Raw genomic sequence first — 20,309 nt, forward strand, 5'->3', positions numbered from 1 at the left:
CCTGACCAGGGATAGAATCCCGGGTCACCTGCATTGGGAGCAGTGAGTCTTAGCCACTAGACCATCAGGGAAGTCCCACTCCTTTCCTAATTTTAACACAAAGCAAGTAAGAGAAAAGATTCCAGCTTGAGTGCCTGAGGAGAATGACACTATTCCCCACCCTTAGTATTTGCTTAAAAAAACATTCAGTGTTTTTAATAAGATTTCAGCTAAACCCAGCCAAGGCAGGAATGGCTGTGTTAAGATATTCGTTTTCATTTCTTCATGAGTGACACAGAGGCATTATAAATAGTTCTTTATTATGAGTTTATATTGTGCTTGATACATGAAATACATTTCATTTAAAATATTTAAAATAAGTCTTGCTTATAAGCAATTTACTCTGATTATTGTTAAAATAATGTCCACATTCAAACCTTTCAACCCCAGCAAACCACTGCACACGCTTGGTCAGAGTGCTTTCTACAGTAGCAGCGTAAACTTTTTTCAGAATAAGGGAATGATTCTAGGTTATCTGTGGTGAACAGTGATTACTGTTTCTTATGCCACCAGTACTCACCGTGGGTTCTCAGATGTGCCAGAGGCACCATGTGTCTCCTTCCTTCCCTGACTTGAAGAGCCACAGCAATAAATAAAGCTGCAGCATCACACACCATGCCCTAGCTGATCTTCCGGGGTGTTGTGCAGCCTGTCTGCCAGTACCCCATCACATGCTGTTATCAGAACAGGCCTTGGGCCCTTGGAGAGGAGCCTAATGATCCCACTCGTGGGGGCCCTGCTCATCGCCTTCCTCCTCCTCTTCCTCCGAGTCAGCAGACACCCTCTTGATTCTCTGCAGCGCTGCCTTGATGCTCTTCTCCAAGTCGCTGGTAGGTTTACTGCTGAGGCTCGGGCCAGGGGCAGGGTGGACCTTCTTCAGTTTGACCCCCTGCCTTATGGCAGCCAGAATGTGCTCGTTGACTGAGGCTCGGGGAGGGGGCAAAGCGGGCGCCTGCACCTTCTGGGGAAGGGTCCTGCCGTGCCTTAGGGAGGCCAGCACCTCGTCCATCGACCCTGAAATTGAGTAAACAGAGCAAGGAATCAAGGAATCATACTCTTTCTCCCCGAAGTGCCAAGATGATTTTGTACTTGTTAAAGGTGTCAAGTCATCCATCAGTTAAACCATGATTTAAACAGACGGTCATCATCCCATTAGACAAATGCTCTGAGCATCTGCTAGGATATCAGCTATCTGCTTCTTATCTGCTAGTATCGGCTCCCTGTTTAAATCCAGGATAGTCTCATCGCTAATATTTTACCTTAACCACTGATTTTCCACTACTTCTTCAAATCCATAGCAACTCCCAGGCATAGTTGAAAGTCACCATACCTCCTGGTTAGCATAACTATTTCTGACGACACAGGTGTTATCACCTTTTCAGGCGACTCTGAAGATAGTTATGAACAGCTGGGGTGTTTTAGTCCAACCCAGTGTGCATCGATAGCTCTGACATTCTATCTCCTCCATTTCCTTTCCCACTTAAAAATCTCTTGACTGTACCCTGCCGTAATTCTCCAACTTCAGTCTTGGATATTAGTCAGTGATTACTTGTTCTGTGACACTGAAGTGAGCAGGTTTCCACACACAGCGAGGCTTAAAGGAAAACTTGAATCAGTGAACCCAGAGCGGGTGGCTCTGGCACGTCTCTGTATATAGTGTGTTTTAATTCCACCTACATTATCCTGAGGTAACTTAATGTGCTCTCTACTTTCGAGGGTGTGAAATGCTGTCAAAACACAAATTAGATCAGAGTTTCAAAGCCTTGGTGAGGAGAAGCTATTTTTCACTCTTGGCACCTTGAGCCCCCTGTGGTGGGTAAAATCTTTTACCACCTGCTGGAAGGGTGTGACTGTGGCCACTAATTTAGGAATCTTCCGTGTGAGACTTCAAGGTGAATAGTCATTTCTAGTTCAGAACTGAAAAGCTATGCCATGGCTAACAAAACACCTTGGATCTTAACCTATAACTTGTTATTCCACTTCCCTTCTAGGAGTAATAAGATAGACTTGCACCATCGAGGGCACTTTATGGTGTCAACTCACACTTTCTTATTCTTTCAGTGCAGTGAGGCAGTGTGTGTGTTACGAGTCAGGTCAGGAAACAATGTGCACACATGCTCAGCAGGTAAGTCATATCTGACTCTGCAACTCTATGGACTACAGCCCACAGTCCATAGGACTTCCCAGGCAAGAATACTGGAGTGGGCTGCCATTTCCTCCTCCAGGGGATCCTTCTGACCCAAGGATTGAACCCGGGTCTCCCGCACTGCAGACGGATTCTTTACCACTGAGCCACCAGGGAATCCCAGGTCTGGAACAAGGCACCCCCACAAAGACCTGCCATGTCCTATTTCTTGTCCAGGCCCATGAGCTCTCACCTTCATTTATCACAGTGTTGCAGCAAAGCCCATGAAAATGGGCCATCTGGTCTCCACTTAGTAGTGTGGACATTTTCATTTGTACCTGGTTCTAGGTACAGTGAAACCTTAAATTCAGAATGACCAGAATACACATTAACCAGAACCACAGTTAGAACTGTTATATAATCCCCATCATCTATCATAGTCCCCTTGTATTTGACCACTTCATTTTAGAAAGATTTCCCACAGTAAGGTTTCTCTGACCACCACTCAGACTACAAGAACAGCCCTCCATAGTCTAAAATGCCTCCAAAATAATTCCAAACCAGTATTCTGCTTAAGATGTAACAATTTAATTCCATAAAGGACTCAGAGATGCAACAGTGAGCTTGATTCAAAGCGACAGTGAAACATATGGCAGAAATCAAACACTGATGTCTTAAGAACCTGAGATGGGGACTTCGCTAGTGGTCCAGTGGTTACGACTCTGAGCTCCCAATGCAGGGGGCCCAGGTTCAAACCCTGGTCAGGGAACTAGATCCCACATGGTACAACTAAGAGTTTGTATGCTGCAACTAAAAAGATGCCACATACTGCAACTCAGTCCTGGCTCAGCCAAATAAATTAAAAAAAAAGAGAGAGAGAGAACCTGAGATAGGTTGATTCTTGAACAGCCTCAGAGATCTCAAGTCATGTGACCATTAATTGTATAGAGATCTTTCTTCGATTTAGGCTCAGATTTAGGCTCTGCTAATTTTGCAATAAAAAAGTGACAAGATAACACATACTAGAATATTTTAAGATTGTAGAGCGTTATGAAAAAGATTTTGATTTGAAGATGATGGCTGCTAAAGCTGGGACCCTCTAACCACTTAACCACCCCTGGTGAGTGGGGACAGTTGGGAAGATTACCTGGGCCACTAAAACTGTCTGTGGGACCACGTGGGCTCTCAGTGGGTGATTCACACACTAGTGGAAGCGGCTGATCATCTTTCACTGAAGGCTCGAAGCGTAAATTCCGATGATGTGCAGGTTGAGAAGAAAAGGGCTGAGCAGGGAGGGGCAGTGGTGGTGGAGGGGGAGGAGGTGGCGGGGGAGGCGGAGGGGGTGGTGACGGCGGCAGTGACAGTTCTTCACTTGACGTGGAATGTGTTTGGTCACCAGCTGGAACAAAAGTCGGGACAGGGCTGTCTCCAGCACAGTCTTCACGCTCAGGGGTTTTCACAGTACTGACTTCAGATAAGGGAGCGCTTCTGGTTTTCCTAGAGGATGGATGGAGCACGGCTGTCATCTGAGAAGTCGGCAGGGGTGTCTGCTTGGGTAGTCCGTTCCGCAGGTCTGAAGTCACAGGTTGTGAGCGAGAGCTCTTTAGGACAGGCTGGCCTGGACATCTCTGAAAATGAAAAACCACTGTGACAAACTGGCTACAACCACAAACCATCAAAATGCTAAATTTTTCTATAAAGGAAACCCAAAGAGTTTCTTTGTGTGGATATTCTAATTCACGAAGCAGCTGCTTCTCACTTTGCACAGCCACCCTTGCTACTGAATCTATATATTGAGGAACAAGCGTTTATATACTTTCATATAATACTTTTCTCTGTAATAAAGATATGGAAGGATACATACAGGTGAAAACACTCATCTTATTTTTAGTCTGATAGCTCAAAAAACAATTACAAACAAAAGAAAGTTGAAAAAATTATGGTGAGTTTAAAGTATCAGGCAGTCATGAAAAATCATAAATAGTACAAAGTCTGTGTAACATCTTTAAAAAAAAATGCAGATGATATGGTGTGCAATGTATAACCATGTAAAAAATAGATCTGTGAAAAATACCAGCAGTGTGGACCTCCAAGTGACAGTTAAAACAGGTATTACAGATGTTTCTCTAATGTTTAGACTTAGAGTAAATTTTATAATTTAAAAATATTAATTAAAGAAGTTGTAGTTTCACAGGTATAGTTTGCTAAAGAAAAATCTCACATTACAAAGAACTAATCTTGAGGGGGTGTACACTTCCATGGACCAAAAAAACTGCACCTTTTACTAATTTAAGGTCAACTCGTTCCAGTTTGTTGATGGATTCTTTCACCTTCATACCATGTAAATGTGAAAATCAGGGCTCTGAGTAGTTCAGGGTCATGGAGCTGGACTTGGATCCCTTGAATCCCCTCCTGCACAGTGACTCTGCTGTGCTAATCAGTACCCTCTGGAATATGGATGAGCTTTGAAAACATTATGCTGAGAGACCACTCACCATAAAGAACCACTTATATGAAATGTCTACCGTAGGCAAATCCATAGAGACAGAAAGCAGATTAATAGTTGCCCAGACCCAGGGAGGTAGCAGGGAATGATGGCTAATGGATAGGAGGTTTCTTTTGGGAACAGTAAAGATGTTCCAGACTGATTGTAGTGATGGTGCACAACTCTGTGAATATAGTAAGACCTTTAAATGGAAGAACTGTGTAGTGTGCAACCTACATGAATCAAGCTGCTTTAAAAAAAAAAGATAATGAGAACAAATGTAAATGCCTAGCACAGTGCCTGCTATACAGCAGGGATCAGAGTAGAAAGTATATCAGGGACTTCCCTGATGGTCCTGTGGTTAAGAATCCACCTTCCAATGCAAGGAACGTGGATTTGATCCCTGGTCTAGGAACTAAGATCCCACATGCCTGGGGCAACTAAGCCCACACATGGCAACTAGAGAAGTCGACCCACCACAGCAAAGACACAGTGCGGTCAGAAAAAAAGAAAGAAGACAAGATGAAGCTGTAAAATATGGTGTATTCACTCTGGTGGCCCCTGTTTTTCTTGTTGGTATTGCACCATGCGTCTTCAGTACCTCATCCCAGAGTTCTGTCTGGGAGTGAGTGGTTTTCTCTTGGGGGTCATTGTGAGGATATACGACAAGAACAGGTTTACGCTTTATAGTCAACAAGTTTAATGTTACTTTAAGTAACATAATTATATCTATTTACTTTTTTAAAAATGTATTCACTTTTGAAGAAAAAATTTTATTGGAGTATAGTTGCTTTACAATGCTGTGTTAGTTTCTGCTACATCGGCTTTACGTATACATACATCCCCTCTTTTTGGATTTCCTTCCTATTTTGGTCCCTGCAGGGCACTCAGAAGAGTTCACTGTGCTATACGGTACTTTCTCACGAGTTTTCTATTTTATATATAGTATCAATAGTGTATATATGTCAGTCCCAATCTCCCAGTTCTTCCCACACCCGCTTGGTATCCATGTTTGTTCTCTCTGTCTCTTAAACCTGTTCACTTTTAACAGGTCACTTAACTATACTTATGTCACAGTGTTTCCTCGGCCAAATTTTATAAGCCTTCTTTATTATAAATGAGGAAAAAGCCAGCTAGAGCTGAGGGCAATTTAACTATTTTTGGTTTTCCCTGCCAGTTAACAGCAGGGTGAGTGGCAAGGTCAAAAACATCTTGGTATTTCTAATACTTTTTTTTTTTAATTTATAGACTACAAATCATGGCATTTGGGGAACATTTAGGTCCCAAATCATCTGTCCCTAATACTTTGTATTTTCCTCCTAAGGCGGGTGATCTTCATTTATTTTTCCAGAAAACAAGAGAAGCGAGGATTTATAGAACTCACCTCTTTAAATGCTCTTAATCGTTGGAGGGTTTTTTGGCGTTCTTGGTTTATCCACTCTCTTTTCTTTTGCTCCTCCTCTTTTTTCTTGTCTCTTTTCTATATTTAGACAAACACATATCTGTAAACTTCCCAAAAGTCTTGAGAGACTGTAACCTGACATTCTTGCCACCTCCCCGCCCACTACCATGTCTGTACCCCCGTCCCCACCCCAGCTTCAGGGACACACTGCACCATGCCCTCAGGATCCAGCTGACCAGGCAGTAGGGCTCCACTCTGCACAAGCTGAAGCCCATGGGTCACATAATGCAAACATAAAACATTTTTCTTCGACCACTCACCCTCTGAACACTGTGGTGCTGATGAAAATATTTTATTCTTTCTTCAGCCTGTTGCAATCTGAGTCGATGATTTTCTTTGCATTGATCCTAGGGGAATAATATAATTTCAATGATCTGTTTTTTTAACCTGGTTATAAATTGAACACTGGATGGCTTTTAATATTACCATGGGGTAGCATAAAAGGTTAAAAGAAAAAAGCATTGCATTTGGGCTGCAGTATAAGGCATTTATTAATAGGAGTTACAGTGTGATTCAGTACGTCTGCCTCCTCCTTAGTCACGTGACATGGGCCGATTGGCTGCTTACAGAAATCCCTTGTTCCTGGTCAGAAGGTCATGGCTGGGATGCATGTGCTTTGAGAGATGAAAAAGCAAGTCCTCCAACCAAGTAGAAATGAGAGGATATACAGGCAGCCCCACATCCTTAAGTGGGAAGTGTCCTAAGGATCTGTTTCAGCACAATTGTTATAAACACATTTCCCCCTAATGTTCTAAATATTTCCAAGCATACCTATATAACACATCCAGTCTACTTTCCAAACATACCTATATAACACATCCAAACTACAATATCTGAAAAATTATATTAAAAACTATATCATATAGGAATTCCCTGGTGGTCCAGTGGTTAAGATTCTGCTTGCCAACACAAGGGACACAAGTTCAATCCCTGGTCCGGGAAGATCCCACATGCCACAGGGCCACTAAGCCAAACACCACAGCTACTGTGCCTGTGCTCTATGCTCCACAACAAGAGAAGCCACCACCGTGAGAAGCCCCCATTCCCCACAACTAGGGAAAGCCCGCTCAGCAATGAAGACTCAGTGCAACCAAAAAATAGGTAAATAACTTTAAAAAAAACTATATCTCAAAATAAATAAATAAATAAATAAAACTGTATCTCAAGTATGCTTGCCCTTTCTTAGTATGTTACCTTTTTATGTAATCACAGTTTTTAAAAATTAAGAAATAAATCACTCCTCAATTATAAGGACTGAAATAAGCCAAATATTGTCTGACTGACATTTTATAATCAATTTAAAATAAAATTAATTTTATTACTTATTATAGCTTCTTAGAAGTTTCTACCTATTGTGATTTTTTAAAATGCCTATGCAAGAATATACAATGGAGAAAAGACAATCTCTTTAACAAGTGGTGCTGGGAAAACTGGTCAACCACTTGTAAAAGAATGAAACTAGAACACTTTCTAACACCATACACAAAAATAAACTCAAAATGGATTAAAAATCTAAATGTAAGACCAGAAACTATAAAACTCCTAGAGGAAAACATAGGCAAAACACTCTCCTACGTAAACCACAGCAGGATGCTCTATGACACACCTCCCAGAATATTGGAAATAAAAGCAAAAATAAACAAATGGGACCTAATTAAAAGCTCTGCACAACAAAGGAAACTATAAGCAAGGTGAAAAGACAGCCTTCAGAATAGGAGAAAGTAATAGCAAATGAAGCAACAAACAATTAATCTCAAAAATATACAAGCAACTCCTGCAGCTCAATTCCAGAAAAATAAAAGACCCATTCAAAAAGTGGGCCAAAGAACTAAACAGACATTTCTCCAAAGAAGACATACAGATGGCAAAAAAACACATGAAAAGATGCTCAACATCACTCATTATCAGAGAAATGCAAATCAAAACCACAATGAGGTACCATTACATGCCAGTCAGAATGGCTGCTATCCAAAAGTCTACAAGCAATAAATGCTGGAGATGGTGTGGTAAAAAGGGAACCCTCTTACACTGTTGGTGGGAATGCAAACTAGTACAGCCACTATGGAGAACAGCATGGAGATTCCTTAAAAAATTGGAAATAGAACTGCCATATGACCCAGCAATCCCACTGCTGAGCATACACACTGAGGAAACCAAAATTGAAAGAGACACATGTACCCCAATGTTCATCGCAGCACCGTTTATAATTGCCAGGACCTGGAAGCAACCTAGATGTCCATCAGCAGATGAATGGATAAGAAAGCTGTGGTTACATGTACACAATGGAATATTACTCAGCCATTAAAAAGAATACATTTGAATCAGTTCTAATGAGGTGGATGAAACGAGCCTATTATACAGAGTGAAATAAGTCAGAAAGAAAAACATCAATACAGTATACTAACGCATATATATGGAATTTAGAAAGATGGTAACAATAACTCTGTAGGCAAGACAGCAAGAGAGACACAGATATATTGAACAGTTTTTTGGACTCTGTGGGAGAGGGCGAGGGTGGGATGATATGGGAGAATGGCATTGAAACAGGAAAATTATCATATGTGAAACGGATCGCCAGTCCAGGTTCGATGCATGATACAGGATGCTCGGGGCTGGTGCACTGGGATAACCCAGAGGGATGGGATGGGGAGGGAGGTGGGAGGGGGGTTCAGGATGGGGAACACATGTACACCCATGGCAGATTCAAGTCAATGTATGGCAAAACCAATACAATGTTGTAAAGTAAAATAAATTAATTTTAAAAAAAAGAATAGAAATCTATTAATTGAAGTTTCTTTCATGATGAAAAAAAAAAAAATGCTGGCGTGGGCAGCCTATCCCTTCTCCAGCAGATCTTCCCCATTCAGGAATTGAACTGGAGTCTCCCGCATTGCAGGCAGATTCTTTACCAACTGAGCTATAGTGTATACTGTCAATCCCAATCTCCCAACTCATCTTCCCCTTCCCTCCCTCTGTGTCCGCACATCCATTTTCTATGTCTGCGTGTCTATAAAAATGAATAAATAAAATAAGATGTGTATTAAAAAATAAATAAAAATGCCTATGTATGTCATAGACATTCAATCAATAGTTGTTGAAAGACTTAATTAAAATCTAAAGATGGTTAAATCCAAAAGGAAAAAAGAATCTTAAGAAAAAAAAAACTGTAGTGTATTTTAATTGTAGCCACTGATATCTACATAAACACACATTAAATGAATCGTTTATAAAAGCCTTCTTTTTGAACCTATCTTTTGTAAAAGAAGAAAGCCCCCGAAGCCGTGAGACAAGAAGGCCGCCCGTGCGCTCCACCTTTCTGTTCCTGAGACGGGCTCTCCTGGCACAGATGCTGCCCCGCTTTGACTCCAGCTGCTGGCACTGCCGGCTGAGCACCCCCACCTCCAGTTGCTTCCCCTCCTGTAGCCCCATTACACCATCCATGACCGTCAGTTCCTCTGGACTTTCACATGGGTCGTAGTAGATCACTTCATCCTGTTTATCTAGAAGCATATTAATGATTTTTAAAAACATGTGTGTTTTTTTGTTTGTTTTTTTTTTAAGACAAAAACATTTAATCATTTATATTTTTTAAAATAATTTTAAAATCCTGGATCCCAAGAAGTCTTGGCTGGAACTTGTTTTTCTTCATAACAAACAACAGCATCTCCCACTTTAAATTCTATCTTTTCTTCATCCAAACTAAGACCACAGTCCATTCCAGTTTTGACAACTGAAGTATCATCTTTATGGTGTTTCAGTGAGATTAACGAGCCCTTCCAAATCCAATCCACCATAAAAATAATAAACACTTTTTTTTCTTTTGGCTGCACTGGGTATTCATCACTGCACAGGCTTTTTCTAGTTGCAGAGAGTGGGGGCTACTCTCTAGTTGCAGTGCATGGGCTTCTCATTGCAGTGGTTTATCTTCTTGCAGAGCACAGGTTCTAGGGCACTCGGACTCAGCAGTTGTGGTGCACAGATTTAGTTGCTCCGCAGCATTATCTCAGATCAGGGATCAAACCCGTGTCTCCTGCATTGGCAGGTGGATTTTTTTACCACTGAGCCACCAGAGAAGCCCATGCATACTTTTTTTAATGTAAGGATAGTTAAAGGTTCTTACCGTTAACAGGTTTATATATGTGTCTGTGTATACACACACATGCAACTTACATAGTTACATATATCAATAAAGATAATTCTTAGAGAAACTTTTCCATGTGATAGAAATACAATTTTAATGGCAGCACAGTATTCTCGAATTTAAGCACTCTCTGTTCTTAGAATGTCCCAATATTCCATTATTATCATTTCCACTGTGATGAACATCTTTGAATATAAATCTTTGCATACATTTTTTATTACTTCCTTAGCAGATGAATATTTAAGGCTCCTGATCACTGTTGTCAAATCACCCTCCTCGAGAAAGGCAACATATGTTCTACCAGCAGTATGTCATTAAGGTGCCTTAATGATATTTAATCTTAATTATGTATTGATTTTTTTAAAATACATGCTGATTGTAACAAACTCAAGTCCTACAGAAGTACATAAAAATAGAAAGTAAAATTTTCCTCTTTCCTCACCAACTCTTTGTCCTTTTATTCCTAGAGGAAAATATGAATAGTTTGGCATGCATCCATCCAGATTAACATTTTTCTAATAGAACTTCTTCCTAAATATGTTAAGTGCTTATAACGTGAAGCTAAAGTTTTTTGAATACCTAGGATTAAATTAAATGTTCAGGATCTATATGAAGAAAATAATTAAACTTGGAGGAACTTTAGGGGAAAAAAACAGACTTGAGTAAATGGAGAGACATACCATGTTCTTGGATGGGAAGATTCAAAATTGAAAAGACGATAATTCTTCCCAAATTAATCTCTAATGTTAACTGCAATCCCAATAAAAATTCCGAGTTTTTTGGGTTTTTTGTTTTGAGCTTGTCAAAATGATTCTAAAGTTCATCTGGAAGAATAAAGGAGTGAGAAGGAGTCAGAAAATTTTTGGAAAAGTAGATTAATGAGGGAAGGACTTGCTTTACATAATAATAGGAACAGCATGGTACCAGCTACCAGGAGCCATTCACAAATCAGTGTAAGAAAATAACAGTTCATAAATAGATCAAAACAAGTATGATAATCCTGGATATGGGACAGGTGACAAGTCAAAGCAACAGGGGAAATGTTTTTAAAACCAGTGAGTGGGACTGCTAAGAATTTGGAGGGGTAAGTTTAGATTGCTATCCCACATCAAAATAAACTTCATCTGGATTAAAGAGCCAAATGTTTTTAAAAGCAAAATCATAAAAATACTAAAAACACAAGTAAATACTGGTGTAATTTTGGGATAAAGGAGTTACAACACCAAAGGAGAAAGACTGAGAGAGGTGACATCATAAAGATTAAATATTCCAAAAAAGCAAATGACAAAGCAATGATTTGCAACATATGACAGATAGTAAAATAACATCTCTAATACAAAAAGGGAACATTCCAAAGAAAAATGGGCAAAGACCATGAATAGGCAGTAAATAAAAACAAACAACCAGTAAACATACAAATTTGTGTTCAGCATCACTTGTAAGTGAAATAAATGAAAATTAGAAGATGTCATTTTTTTTCCCATCTCATAGGCAAAGAATTTAAATGAATAAGTACGGGGAAACATTTTCATCATCAGCTGATAGGAGCATCATTAACTAGAATGAAATTTAGAAATTAGAAAATAATAGTGGTACGGAAAACTGTATATCAAATGATTATTATAGTGTTGTTTTAACAATTAGGTGTCAAAATGTAAAACGTACATTGTCCTTGACCTGATTCCGTCTTTAGAAATTTATTCGAAGGAAATAATCTGTCCTATACACAAAGACATATGTAAAGGAAGGTTCTTCACTACATTGTTCACAACAGTGAAAAGCGGGATATCCCAGTATATCTATTTAATGGAATACTATGCAGCCATTAAAATTTTTGATGGTTTTATAACTTTTTGAAACAGAAAGATGACTATTATATATTAAATGAAAAAGAGGTTACTGAACAGAATACACAGTTTTGGTTTAAGAAATTGATAGATATTTCTAAACATTAGCATACAAAAAAGCTACAAAACTAGAGTCTACAAAGTATCTCTAGATGATGGAACTGGAGTAATAATAGTTTCCCTTTGTTTTGCTGTATGTTTACCAATGAACATATTATTTCAGTAACAAAAATACTGAAGGGAAACTTTATTAGAAAATTTCAATATACAATATACAAGAAATAATTGATAATATGGTCTGTATTTCCTTGAATGTGTAATTTAAACATACCAAGATATACATTGAAATATAAATTTTACCTTTTATAAGTCTTTTAATGGAGTCCAACTGTGTAACAAGAAGTATTTCTTCATATTTTAATATCTCAAATTTAACCTCATATAATTCTAATTGAACTTCATAATATTGTAATTCTAAGTCATCTATAATGTTTATTTTTTTTTCTTGTTCTGGAAGATCTTCCATCTTGTTTTCATGAAAAAGATAAGAGCAAGTTAAAATAATTAGGACATTAAAAGCAAACTTTACAAGCATCTGAGTTATTTTCTATTCCATGGAAGTGTTAGTTGCTCAACTGTGTTCAACAATTTGGGATCCCATGGACTAGCCTGTGAGGCTCCTTGTCCCTGGGATTCTACGGACAAGAATACTGGAGTGGGCTGCCATTCTTTCTCTGCTCAGTATCAAATATGAAAAAAGCAAAGAGAGAAGAGACACTTTTCCATTTCACTTAATGGGATAAAAATGCCTTCTTCAGAGTTAATCACAAATACTTTACCTCATCTCTGAAACATATGAAAACATTTAGGTTTTGAGAAAATAAATGGCAATGAAGTATTCACAGATGTTTTCTGCCTTAAAGTCATAATGTTATAGGAAATGAAATTGACTATGCTCCTAAGACGAAGCACCTCTTTGATTATTCTAAAATTGTGCTGAAAACATGGCTTGACTGATTTTCAAGTATATTACCTACTTTGATTCTGAGGTCAATGTGATCATCAAGTGACTGCAACAATATAATATTTCAAAAACATTTTAACTGAAACTTCACGGCCAAACTTCCAGTCTCTAAATTCTGAAAAGACCCTGATGCTGGGAAAGACTGAGGGCAGGAAGAGGAGTGGGTGACAGAGGATGAGACAGTTGGTTGGCATCACGAACTTCAATGGACATGAGTTTAAGCAAACTCCAGATGATGAAGGACAGGGAAGTCTGGTGTGCTGCAGTCCATGGGGTTGCAAAGAGTTGGGACGACTTAGTGACTGAGCAACAACAACAGAAGATGGTACTGGGGACTTCCCCTGTGGTCCAGTGGCAAAGACTCTCTGCTTCCAATGCAGAGAGCCTGCATTTGATCCCTGCTCAGGGAACTAGATCCCACATGCCACAGCCAAGAGTTCCCATGCTGCAAATAAAGATCCTACGTGCCGCAAGGAAGATCAGCGATCCCGTGAGCCACAACTAAGACCCAGTATAACCCAATAAATTAAATAAAATGGTGCAACTTACAAAAAAATTTAAAGATAAAAAAGATGGTGTTGGAACAAGTGAGCAAGGATGCTACATAAAATAAAAGTATATTTGTAAAACAAAGCCTCAGTTATGTTTGTCTCACCCTGTCCCGAATTTCAGTTCTCCTGTGATTTAAACACAGTTCTTTGGCTCTCATGAGTTGTAGAGTCTCCCGGGCTAACATCAGCTTGAGTTTTTCCAACCTGGGAGTTGCTGTGGCCCAGGCAGCCTGGCCGAATCTCTTCTCATCCTGAGCCATCTGTTTCTTCATTCCTGTCGGATTGTAATTAATAAAATAAAACTTAAGTACAACTCATAATAAAAAAGAAACTTTTTAAAAAAGGAAAAATTCATTCTGAATGAATTCTGTTTATTGCCTTCCGTGTTACCTGCAAAACATCCCTTTTAAAAGAAAACTTGTATTTTAGTGACTTTTTATTGTCACAAAAATAATACATGGTTAATTAGTATAAAATTTTAGATAACTTCATTTAAAAAAAGAAAATCACGAATCTCACTTACTTACAGCAACTCCTTCTTACATCTTGGTGCAAGTACTTCTAGACTGTTTCTGTGTCTAACTAGACAAACAGGAAGATACAGTTTGACAAAAACAAACCACCAACCCCCCTCCCCCCACCCAGGATATCATTCTGTTTTATATCTTGTTTATTTCACTTACTGAATCACAGAACTCTTGCTATTCATAAAAATTGTTATAGAGAATCATGCTTAATAGCTACATGGTATCCCACTTTATGAAGGTACTATAATTCAACAAACTGATAGATAATAAGTTGTTGCTATTTGTGGCTACTATCAACAACGACTGAAGATTAGAAAAAAGTACCTCACCCAGGGACTTCCCTACCAGTCCAGTGGTTAAGACTCTGCACTTCCACCTCAGGGGGCACCCATTCAATCCCTGGTCAGGGAACTAAGAGCCCACATGCCATGTGATGTGGCCAAAAAAAATAAATAAACAAAAAGTACTTCACCCAGCCTACAGGACCATGTGGTCTCGTCCCTGCCTGTCTTGCCAGCATTCTCTCACACCACACTCTCTGTACAGGCAGACCACAGAGGTAGTTCAGGTTCAGTTCCAAACCAACACAGTAAAGTGAATACCACAATAAAGCAAGTCAGATTTTCTTGTTTCCCACTGCATACAAAAGTTATGTTTACACTGTACTATGGTCTATTAAGTGTGCAGGAGCTTTATGTCTTTAAATAAATGTACATACCTTAATTTAAAAATACTTTATTACTAAAAAATGCTAACCATCATCTGAGCTTTGAGTTGTAACCTTTTTGGCATAGTAACATCAAATATCACTCATCATAGATCACCATAACAAAATGTAAAAGTTTGAAATATTGGGAAAATTACCAAAATGTGACTGACAGAGACACAAAGTGGGGCAAACGCTGTTGGAAAAACAGTATTGCTATTCTTAAAATTTATTTTTTTAATCTTTTGACTGCACCACATGTTATGTGAGATCTTAGTTCCCCAACCAGGAATCGAACCTGCACACCCCCCTGCATTGGCAGCACAGAATCTTAACGACTGGAGCACCAGGGAGGTCCCAGCACTTGCTATTTTATAATAGACTTGCTCAATGTAGGACTGTCACAAACCTTCAGTCTGTAAAAACCACACTATCTGTGCAGTGGGGTAAGGTAGAGCGCCGTGAAATGAGCAATGAGATGAGGTGTGTCTCTGCTGTGCTCCAGCCCATGGCTTCCTCGTACTTGTCAGGCTCCCTCGCACCAGAGGGCCTTCGTAAATACTACTCCTGCCTTCGTAAATACTACTCCTGCCTGGAACAGCCTCCCATCAACTTTCTGCTCTCCACTTCCATTTACCCTTCAGATAGGAGGGCAAATGCCACTTCTCAGAGGCACTCTGAGACTCATTTTTCTCTCCTAGGCTCTCAGCGCCCCATGTTTCTCTTCATGTGGCTTCTTGCTGCCACTGCCATTTTCCATATGTTTGAATGAATATATAATATAATTAAGATTTCTCTTCCCTCATCTGACTTTACAGTGTCTATGTTTGTCCTTATAGTGAATCCCCAGTACCTAGAAAATACAGAATCTGGTGCTTAAGAGGCACTCAAGTGTTTTCTGAGTACAATGAAAATTACATGTATCTTAGAACAGCATTTTAAAATTATTACCTGCTAATGCTTCTACCGTTTTTTCAAAATAATTCACTGTAATATCTTGAATAGAGACTATAGCTTCTTCAGCCTGTCTGGTCCATTCTTTGGCTTCCTTCTGCAGGGCAACTATCCTTTTAGGACCCAGATCATCCTCATCCAAGGACTTCTACAGAAAGAAGGGAAAGTTGTTTCCGTAATAGAGAAGAGTCATGTAGAATCATTAGAAAATCAAACGGAAACTGGTCATGTAGATTATTTAAACTACTTTTATTACTACTACTTAGTCAATTAAATTTCATTCATTCATCAATTCCTTACTGAGTATAAATAAGGCTCTAAGTGCAGCATCCTCTGAAAGACAAAGGGATACTCGGAGCATAAAGGAAAAAATACCCTACTTTACTTTGTACTACTCGAATAACTTTTTCTAGAAGGAAATACTGTCAAGCTGTGTTTCTCTGTTAATAATAACACATATTGTTTGGAGACCTCCCTGGAGGTCCAGTGGCTCACCTGCCAATCCCAGGGACACTGATTTTATCCCTGGTCTGAGAAGATCCCACATGCTGTGGGGCAACTAAGCCTGTGCATCACAACTACCTAGCCCATGCTCTGGAGCCCACAAGCCACAAAAGAAGGCCACACACCACAACTGGAGAGTAGCCCCCTGCTCACCTCAACTAGAGAAAGTCCATGCGTGGCCCAGCACAGCCAAAAATAAATAAATACATTTTGTAAGTGTCTTCATCTTTAAATCAATTTAAAAACTAAATTCAATGTAGCTACAATATTATTGAAACACAGGGTGAACCCAAAGTGGAAACACAATTGAATCATACATGCAACTAAAGAAACAGTATGTCATAAACAGTAAATCTGATAAAGTAAAAACATAAAACGTACCAAAATAGCAAGCTTACATGAAGTTGCAAGTTCTCTCATGTCCCTGAAAGGCTGCAGTAAATACTGGAAGAACATGGTTGTCGCAGTAACTAATTCCTGGTACACTTCATCTTCCTCTCGATACACATGCATTAATGCTACCATGGTGTTGGCTTTTTCATGCCCTTGAAGCAACTAGAAGGCAAAATGTAAATAAAGTTCAAGTATGGACAGTATGAGATCACACCAAACCAACAGAGCTAAAGAAACCTGAATGTTCTAAACATTAACGTATCAATTTAAAATACTGATTAAACATGAAAATGCTATTGTCCTTCAACCGAAATGCCCAGTAAGAATGGTTAAATAAATCATGGTACATCCATAGTAAAAATACTATTACTGTAATCATTCATTCAGCACTGTGCTTTTGCCCGGTTCAGTAATCTGGGCACTTTTATAGTAATAAATGGGAGACAGAGGAGGATGTAGAGTTGAAAATTTATGTCCCAAGTATGTAGTACATGAAAAGGACCTGAAAGAGGATATTTTTCCATCACTTTTTTGAACATAAAGGTATTCTGAGAATGCACTCCTTTTTTTAAAACTGCTAAGGGACTTCCCTGGTGGTCCAGTGGTTAAGACTGCGTTTCCACTGCAGGCAGCATAGGTTCAATCTCTGGTCAGGGAACTAAGACCCTACATGCCATGTGATGCAATCAAAACAAACAAAAACAAACAGATAAACTCATAAGGACACAGAGATGATTCTAAGTACTTCGCCAGCATGTTGACTCTCTCAATTCCCCCAGGTTAGTATTCCCACCAATTCCCCAGCAGAGTGGACTCATTCACAGCATCACAAATGGGGCTCCAGCCTCTGAAGAATGCTTCAGGCAAGACATAAATTGAGCCCTTATAATCTAGAAAAACTCATTTGGTAAGAAACTACTGCCCAGGAGAAGAGAAATAAAATCAAGTAATAATATAAACTCCCCACCCCCACCCCTCGGTCAGTACATCCTTAAATTCTTCTATTTCCTTCCCTCCAGTTAAGGATAAAGTGATCTATGTTCAGTAGTCATTTTATCCAGGTGATAACAGGATTACCCACCCCCCCCCAAAAAAAGCAAGTTTCCCTCAAGAAAATTAAAACACGTGAAAAAGTAAACTTAAGACAACTGATGTTTTTCAGCCTTTTTTTTTTTCAGTCTTATTTCTTAAGACTATTCAAAGTTCAAAACATTCAGTTTCACTTTCTATATTCTAGCAATGTTAGTAATTGATCTATTCTAGAATCAATTGCTTTCCTGTTCTAAATATGAGCTGAGTACTAAAATTATTACGTGCACTTCCATGGATGCAGTGTATTTAAGCCCTCACCCCACCCACATGTTCCAGGTAAACAGGTGAACTATACCAGTGTCAACAGCTAGCTTAACAGTATGAACTATACTAGTGCCATGATACCTCTGAATGAACTCAAACTTGGATAAAGTGTATATACTTTTACAATAGTAACATATGCTAGTTTAGGGGAAAACCACTTCTCTCTGTGAGAAACCAGGTGTCTGAAAAATAAAAGTGATTCAACATGGTAAAGCTGAAGATCAAAGGTTAACTAGCCTGAAACTGCCCTGTGGTTTCTTCATATTATCAAGTGGAATAAACCTAATAGAAGTGGGTGTATAAAAAGCTCATTCTATATTTAGCTTGAGAGACTACAATTACGATTTTGGAACGTGGCTAAATTTTTATTACACCTCCCCTTCCTCAAATGAATGCAGAGAAAAATCATTTTGATTAAGAACGACCTAAAAGTGAAAAATGGCTTCCCTGGTGGTGCGGTGGTAAAGAATCCGTCTGCAATGCAGGAGACGCGGGTTCGATCCCTTTGTGGGGAAGATCCCCTGGAAAAAGGAAATAACAAGCCACTCCAGTATTCTTGCCTGGGAAATCCCACGGACAGAGGAGCCTGGTGGGCTACAGTCAATGGGGTCAGAGACACGACTTAGCAACTAAAACAACAAATAGTGAGAAAGGGCAAGCGAGAGGCATGTCGGGGTGTAGCATAGAGAACTCAGTCTTAAGGACAGTCAATTCGTTGTGTATATATGAGCCATGTTTTCCTCTTAAACCCTTTTTTAAATCCCCTTCAGCTCTGTAAACTTAGCACTCAAAAAATGAATCGTTCAATCGTTCTAACAACCTCTTTCAAGCTTAAAACTGCTTTCCTATTGCTGCTGTTCCAAACTGATGAATACAGCTCATATTCTATCGGCTTTCCACTGAACCAAGTCTGCTTTGTTTTGTTGGCCCCACTGCGCACACGGGGTCTTGGCAGCCAGTGCCCCGTCGCAGTGCAAAACGGGGAGTCCTTTCCTTGGACTACCAAGGAAATCGCCTCAACAAGTCCTTCTTACCTCAAAAGCCTGGGTCCCAGAAGCCCCTTCATCCTCTAACACATCTTGTCTCCTTTATGGGTCTTCCCCCTCAAACGCGAAACCTGCTTTTGGTTACGGTCAGTCCTCGTTATCACTTCCTACACTCATGGGATGTTTCTAGTTCCTCTTTCAGTATTCTCTGGCATTTCCGGTCACAACAGCCTGCACTGCCAATATCTCCAGGGGAAATGTTTAAGAGCCTACTCTGGCTCTGAACTGCGAATAAACTTTAACTCAGTCCTCTGGCCAGGCCCCGTGCAGGTTCCGCCGGAAGTCCCCTAGCTGCTGCCCGACAGGTGAGGCACCTGCGAGGCTGCGCGCCCCTTCCGCGCATCACGCAGATAACGGGAAGACCCCACTCTCGCGCTCGTCCCTCCCCAGGCAAAGGAACACGGAAAGGACCTGCGTGGGCCCGGCGGGAGCGTACCTGGCGCAGCCGCGCGCTCGCCTCGTCGCGCCGCGCGCGCAGGGCTCGCTCCCGGAATTCTCGCGTGCTCTCGCAGTCGGCCGCGCAGCCCTGGCCCGGGAAGAGCGCGTCGCGCACAGCCGCGCCGCCGCAGCCGTCGGCCGCCTGGCCGAGGTAGCGTTCCAGCTGCCCGCACAGCTCCTGCAGCGCCGCCTCGCTCGGGCCCGCGGGCGCCGGCCACACCAGCGTCCACAGCCCGAACCCCAGGCCCCAGGCCCCGCCGCCGCCCGCATCTAGCTCCGGCGGCAACAGCGGGAAGCAGCGCTCGAGCGGCGGCCACAGCGCTGCCAGCTGCCGGTGCGCGCCGCGGAGCCCGGCGGCCGAGAGTAGGCCCGCCCAACTGGGCGGGGGCCCGGCGGCCTCGGGCGCGAGTTCGGGCCCCTGCTGGCTCCCCTTGCGCCCCCGCCGTCGCTGCGCCGTGCGGTCGTGACAAGTCACGGCGAACTTGCCCTCCACATCATTCCAGGCCACCAGGAAGCGCAGCTGGTGCCGCTCGGGCTCGGCGAAGAGGTCCTCACGGACCGGCACCCAGCCCTCCAAGCTGTCGGGCTGCTCGTCCTCCATGGCCGCCGGCGGTCAGCGCCTGGAGGACTCGGCTCGCCTGAGCCTGGTCTCGCACCAGCAGCCGCTGAACAGTCCGGACCGCGTCATTTTTCGCTTAACTGGAATCGGCG

At 41.0% G+C, this 20,309-nt stretch overlaps 1 protein-coding gene across 2 annotated transcripts; it reads right to left on the reverse strand.

Moving 5' to 3' along the window:
* Positions 1–280: 280 nt before the first annotated feature.
* WHAMM (WASP homolog associated with actin, golgi membranes and microtubules) lies at positions 281–20,304 on the reverse strand. 2 transcript variants are annotated; one of them, XR_011491905.1, is made up of 11 exons: positions 19,597–20,304; positions 16,747–16,920; positions 15,859–16,009; positions 13,779–13,948; positions 12,460–12,625; positions 9,424–9,611; positions 6,372–6,458; positions 6,034–6,129; positions 3,312–3,792; positions 2,418–2,524; positions 967–1,053 (listed from the first exon to the last, which is right to left on the reverse strand). XR_011491905.1 is itself a non-coding variant. In XM_020906957.2 (10 exons), the coding sequence occupies exons 1-10, from the start codon at positions 20,197–20,199 to the stop codon at positions 752–754; spliced, it is 2,418 nt and encodes an 805-aa protein (XP_020762616.2). In that variant the 5' UTR covers positions 20,200–20,304; the 3' UTR covers positions 281–751. The 2 variants fall into 2 exon arrangements, 1 of the variants encoding a protein (XP_020762616.2); XM_020906957.2 differs by lacking the exon at positions 2,418–2,524 and having other exon boundaries at positions 281–1,053.
* Positions 20,305–20,309: the final 5 nt, after the last annotated feature.

The sequence above is a fragment of the Odocoileus virginianus genome, chromosome 16, assembly GCF_023699985.2.
Source record: "Odocoileus virginianus isolate 20LAN1187 ecotype Illinois chromosome 16, Ovbor_1.2, whole genome shotgun sequence".
NCBI lineage: Eukaryota > Metazoa > Chordata > Mammalia > Artiodactyla > Cervidae > Odocoileus > Odocoileus virginianus.

Bases quoted from the DNA above. Each gene is read 5' to 3' on its own strand.
- WHAMM (XM_020906957.2), bottom strand. From the start codon at position 20,199: ATGGAGGACGAGCAGCCCGACAGCTTGGAGGGCTGGGTGCCGGTCCGT. The intron at 16,010-16,746 runs GTACGTTTTATG...TTCTTTCTGTAG, and splicing joins CATGTAAGCTTGCTATTTTG to AAGTCCTTGGATGAGGATGA. The intron at 9,612-12,459 runs GTAAAATTTATA...ATATGCTTCTAG, and splicing joins CATTAAAAGACTTATAAAAG to ATAAACAGGATGAAGTGATC.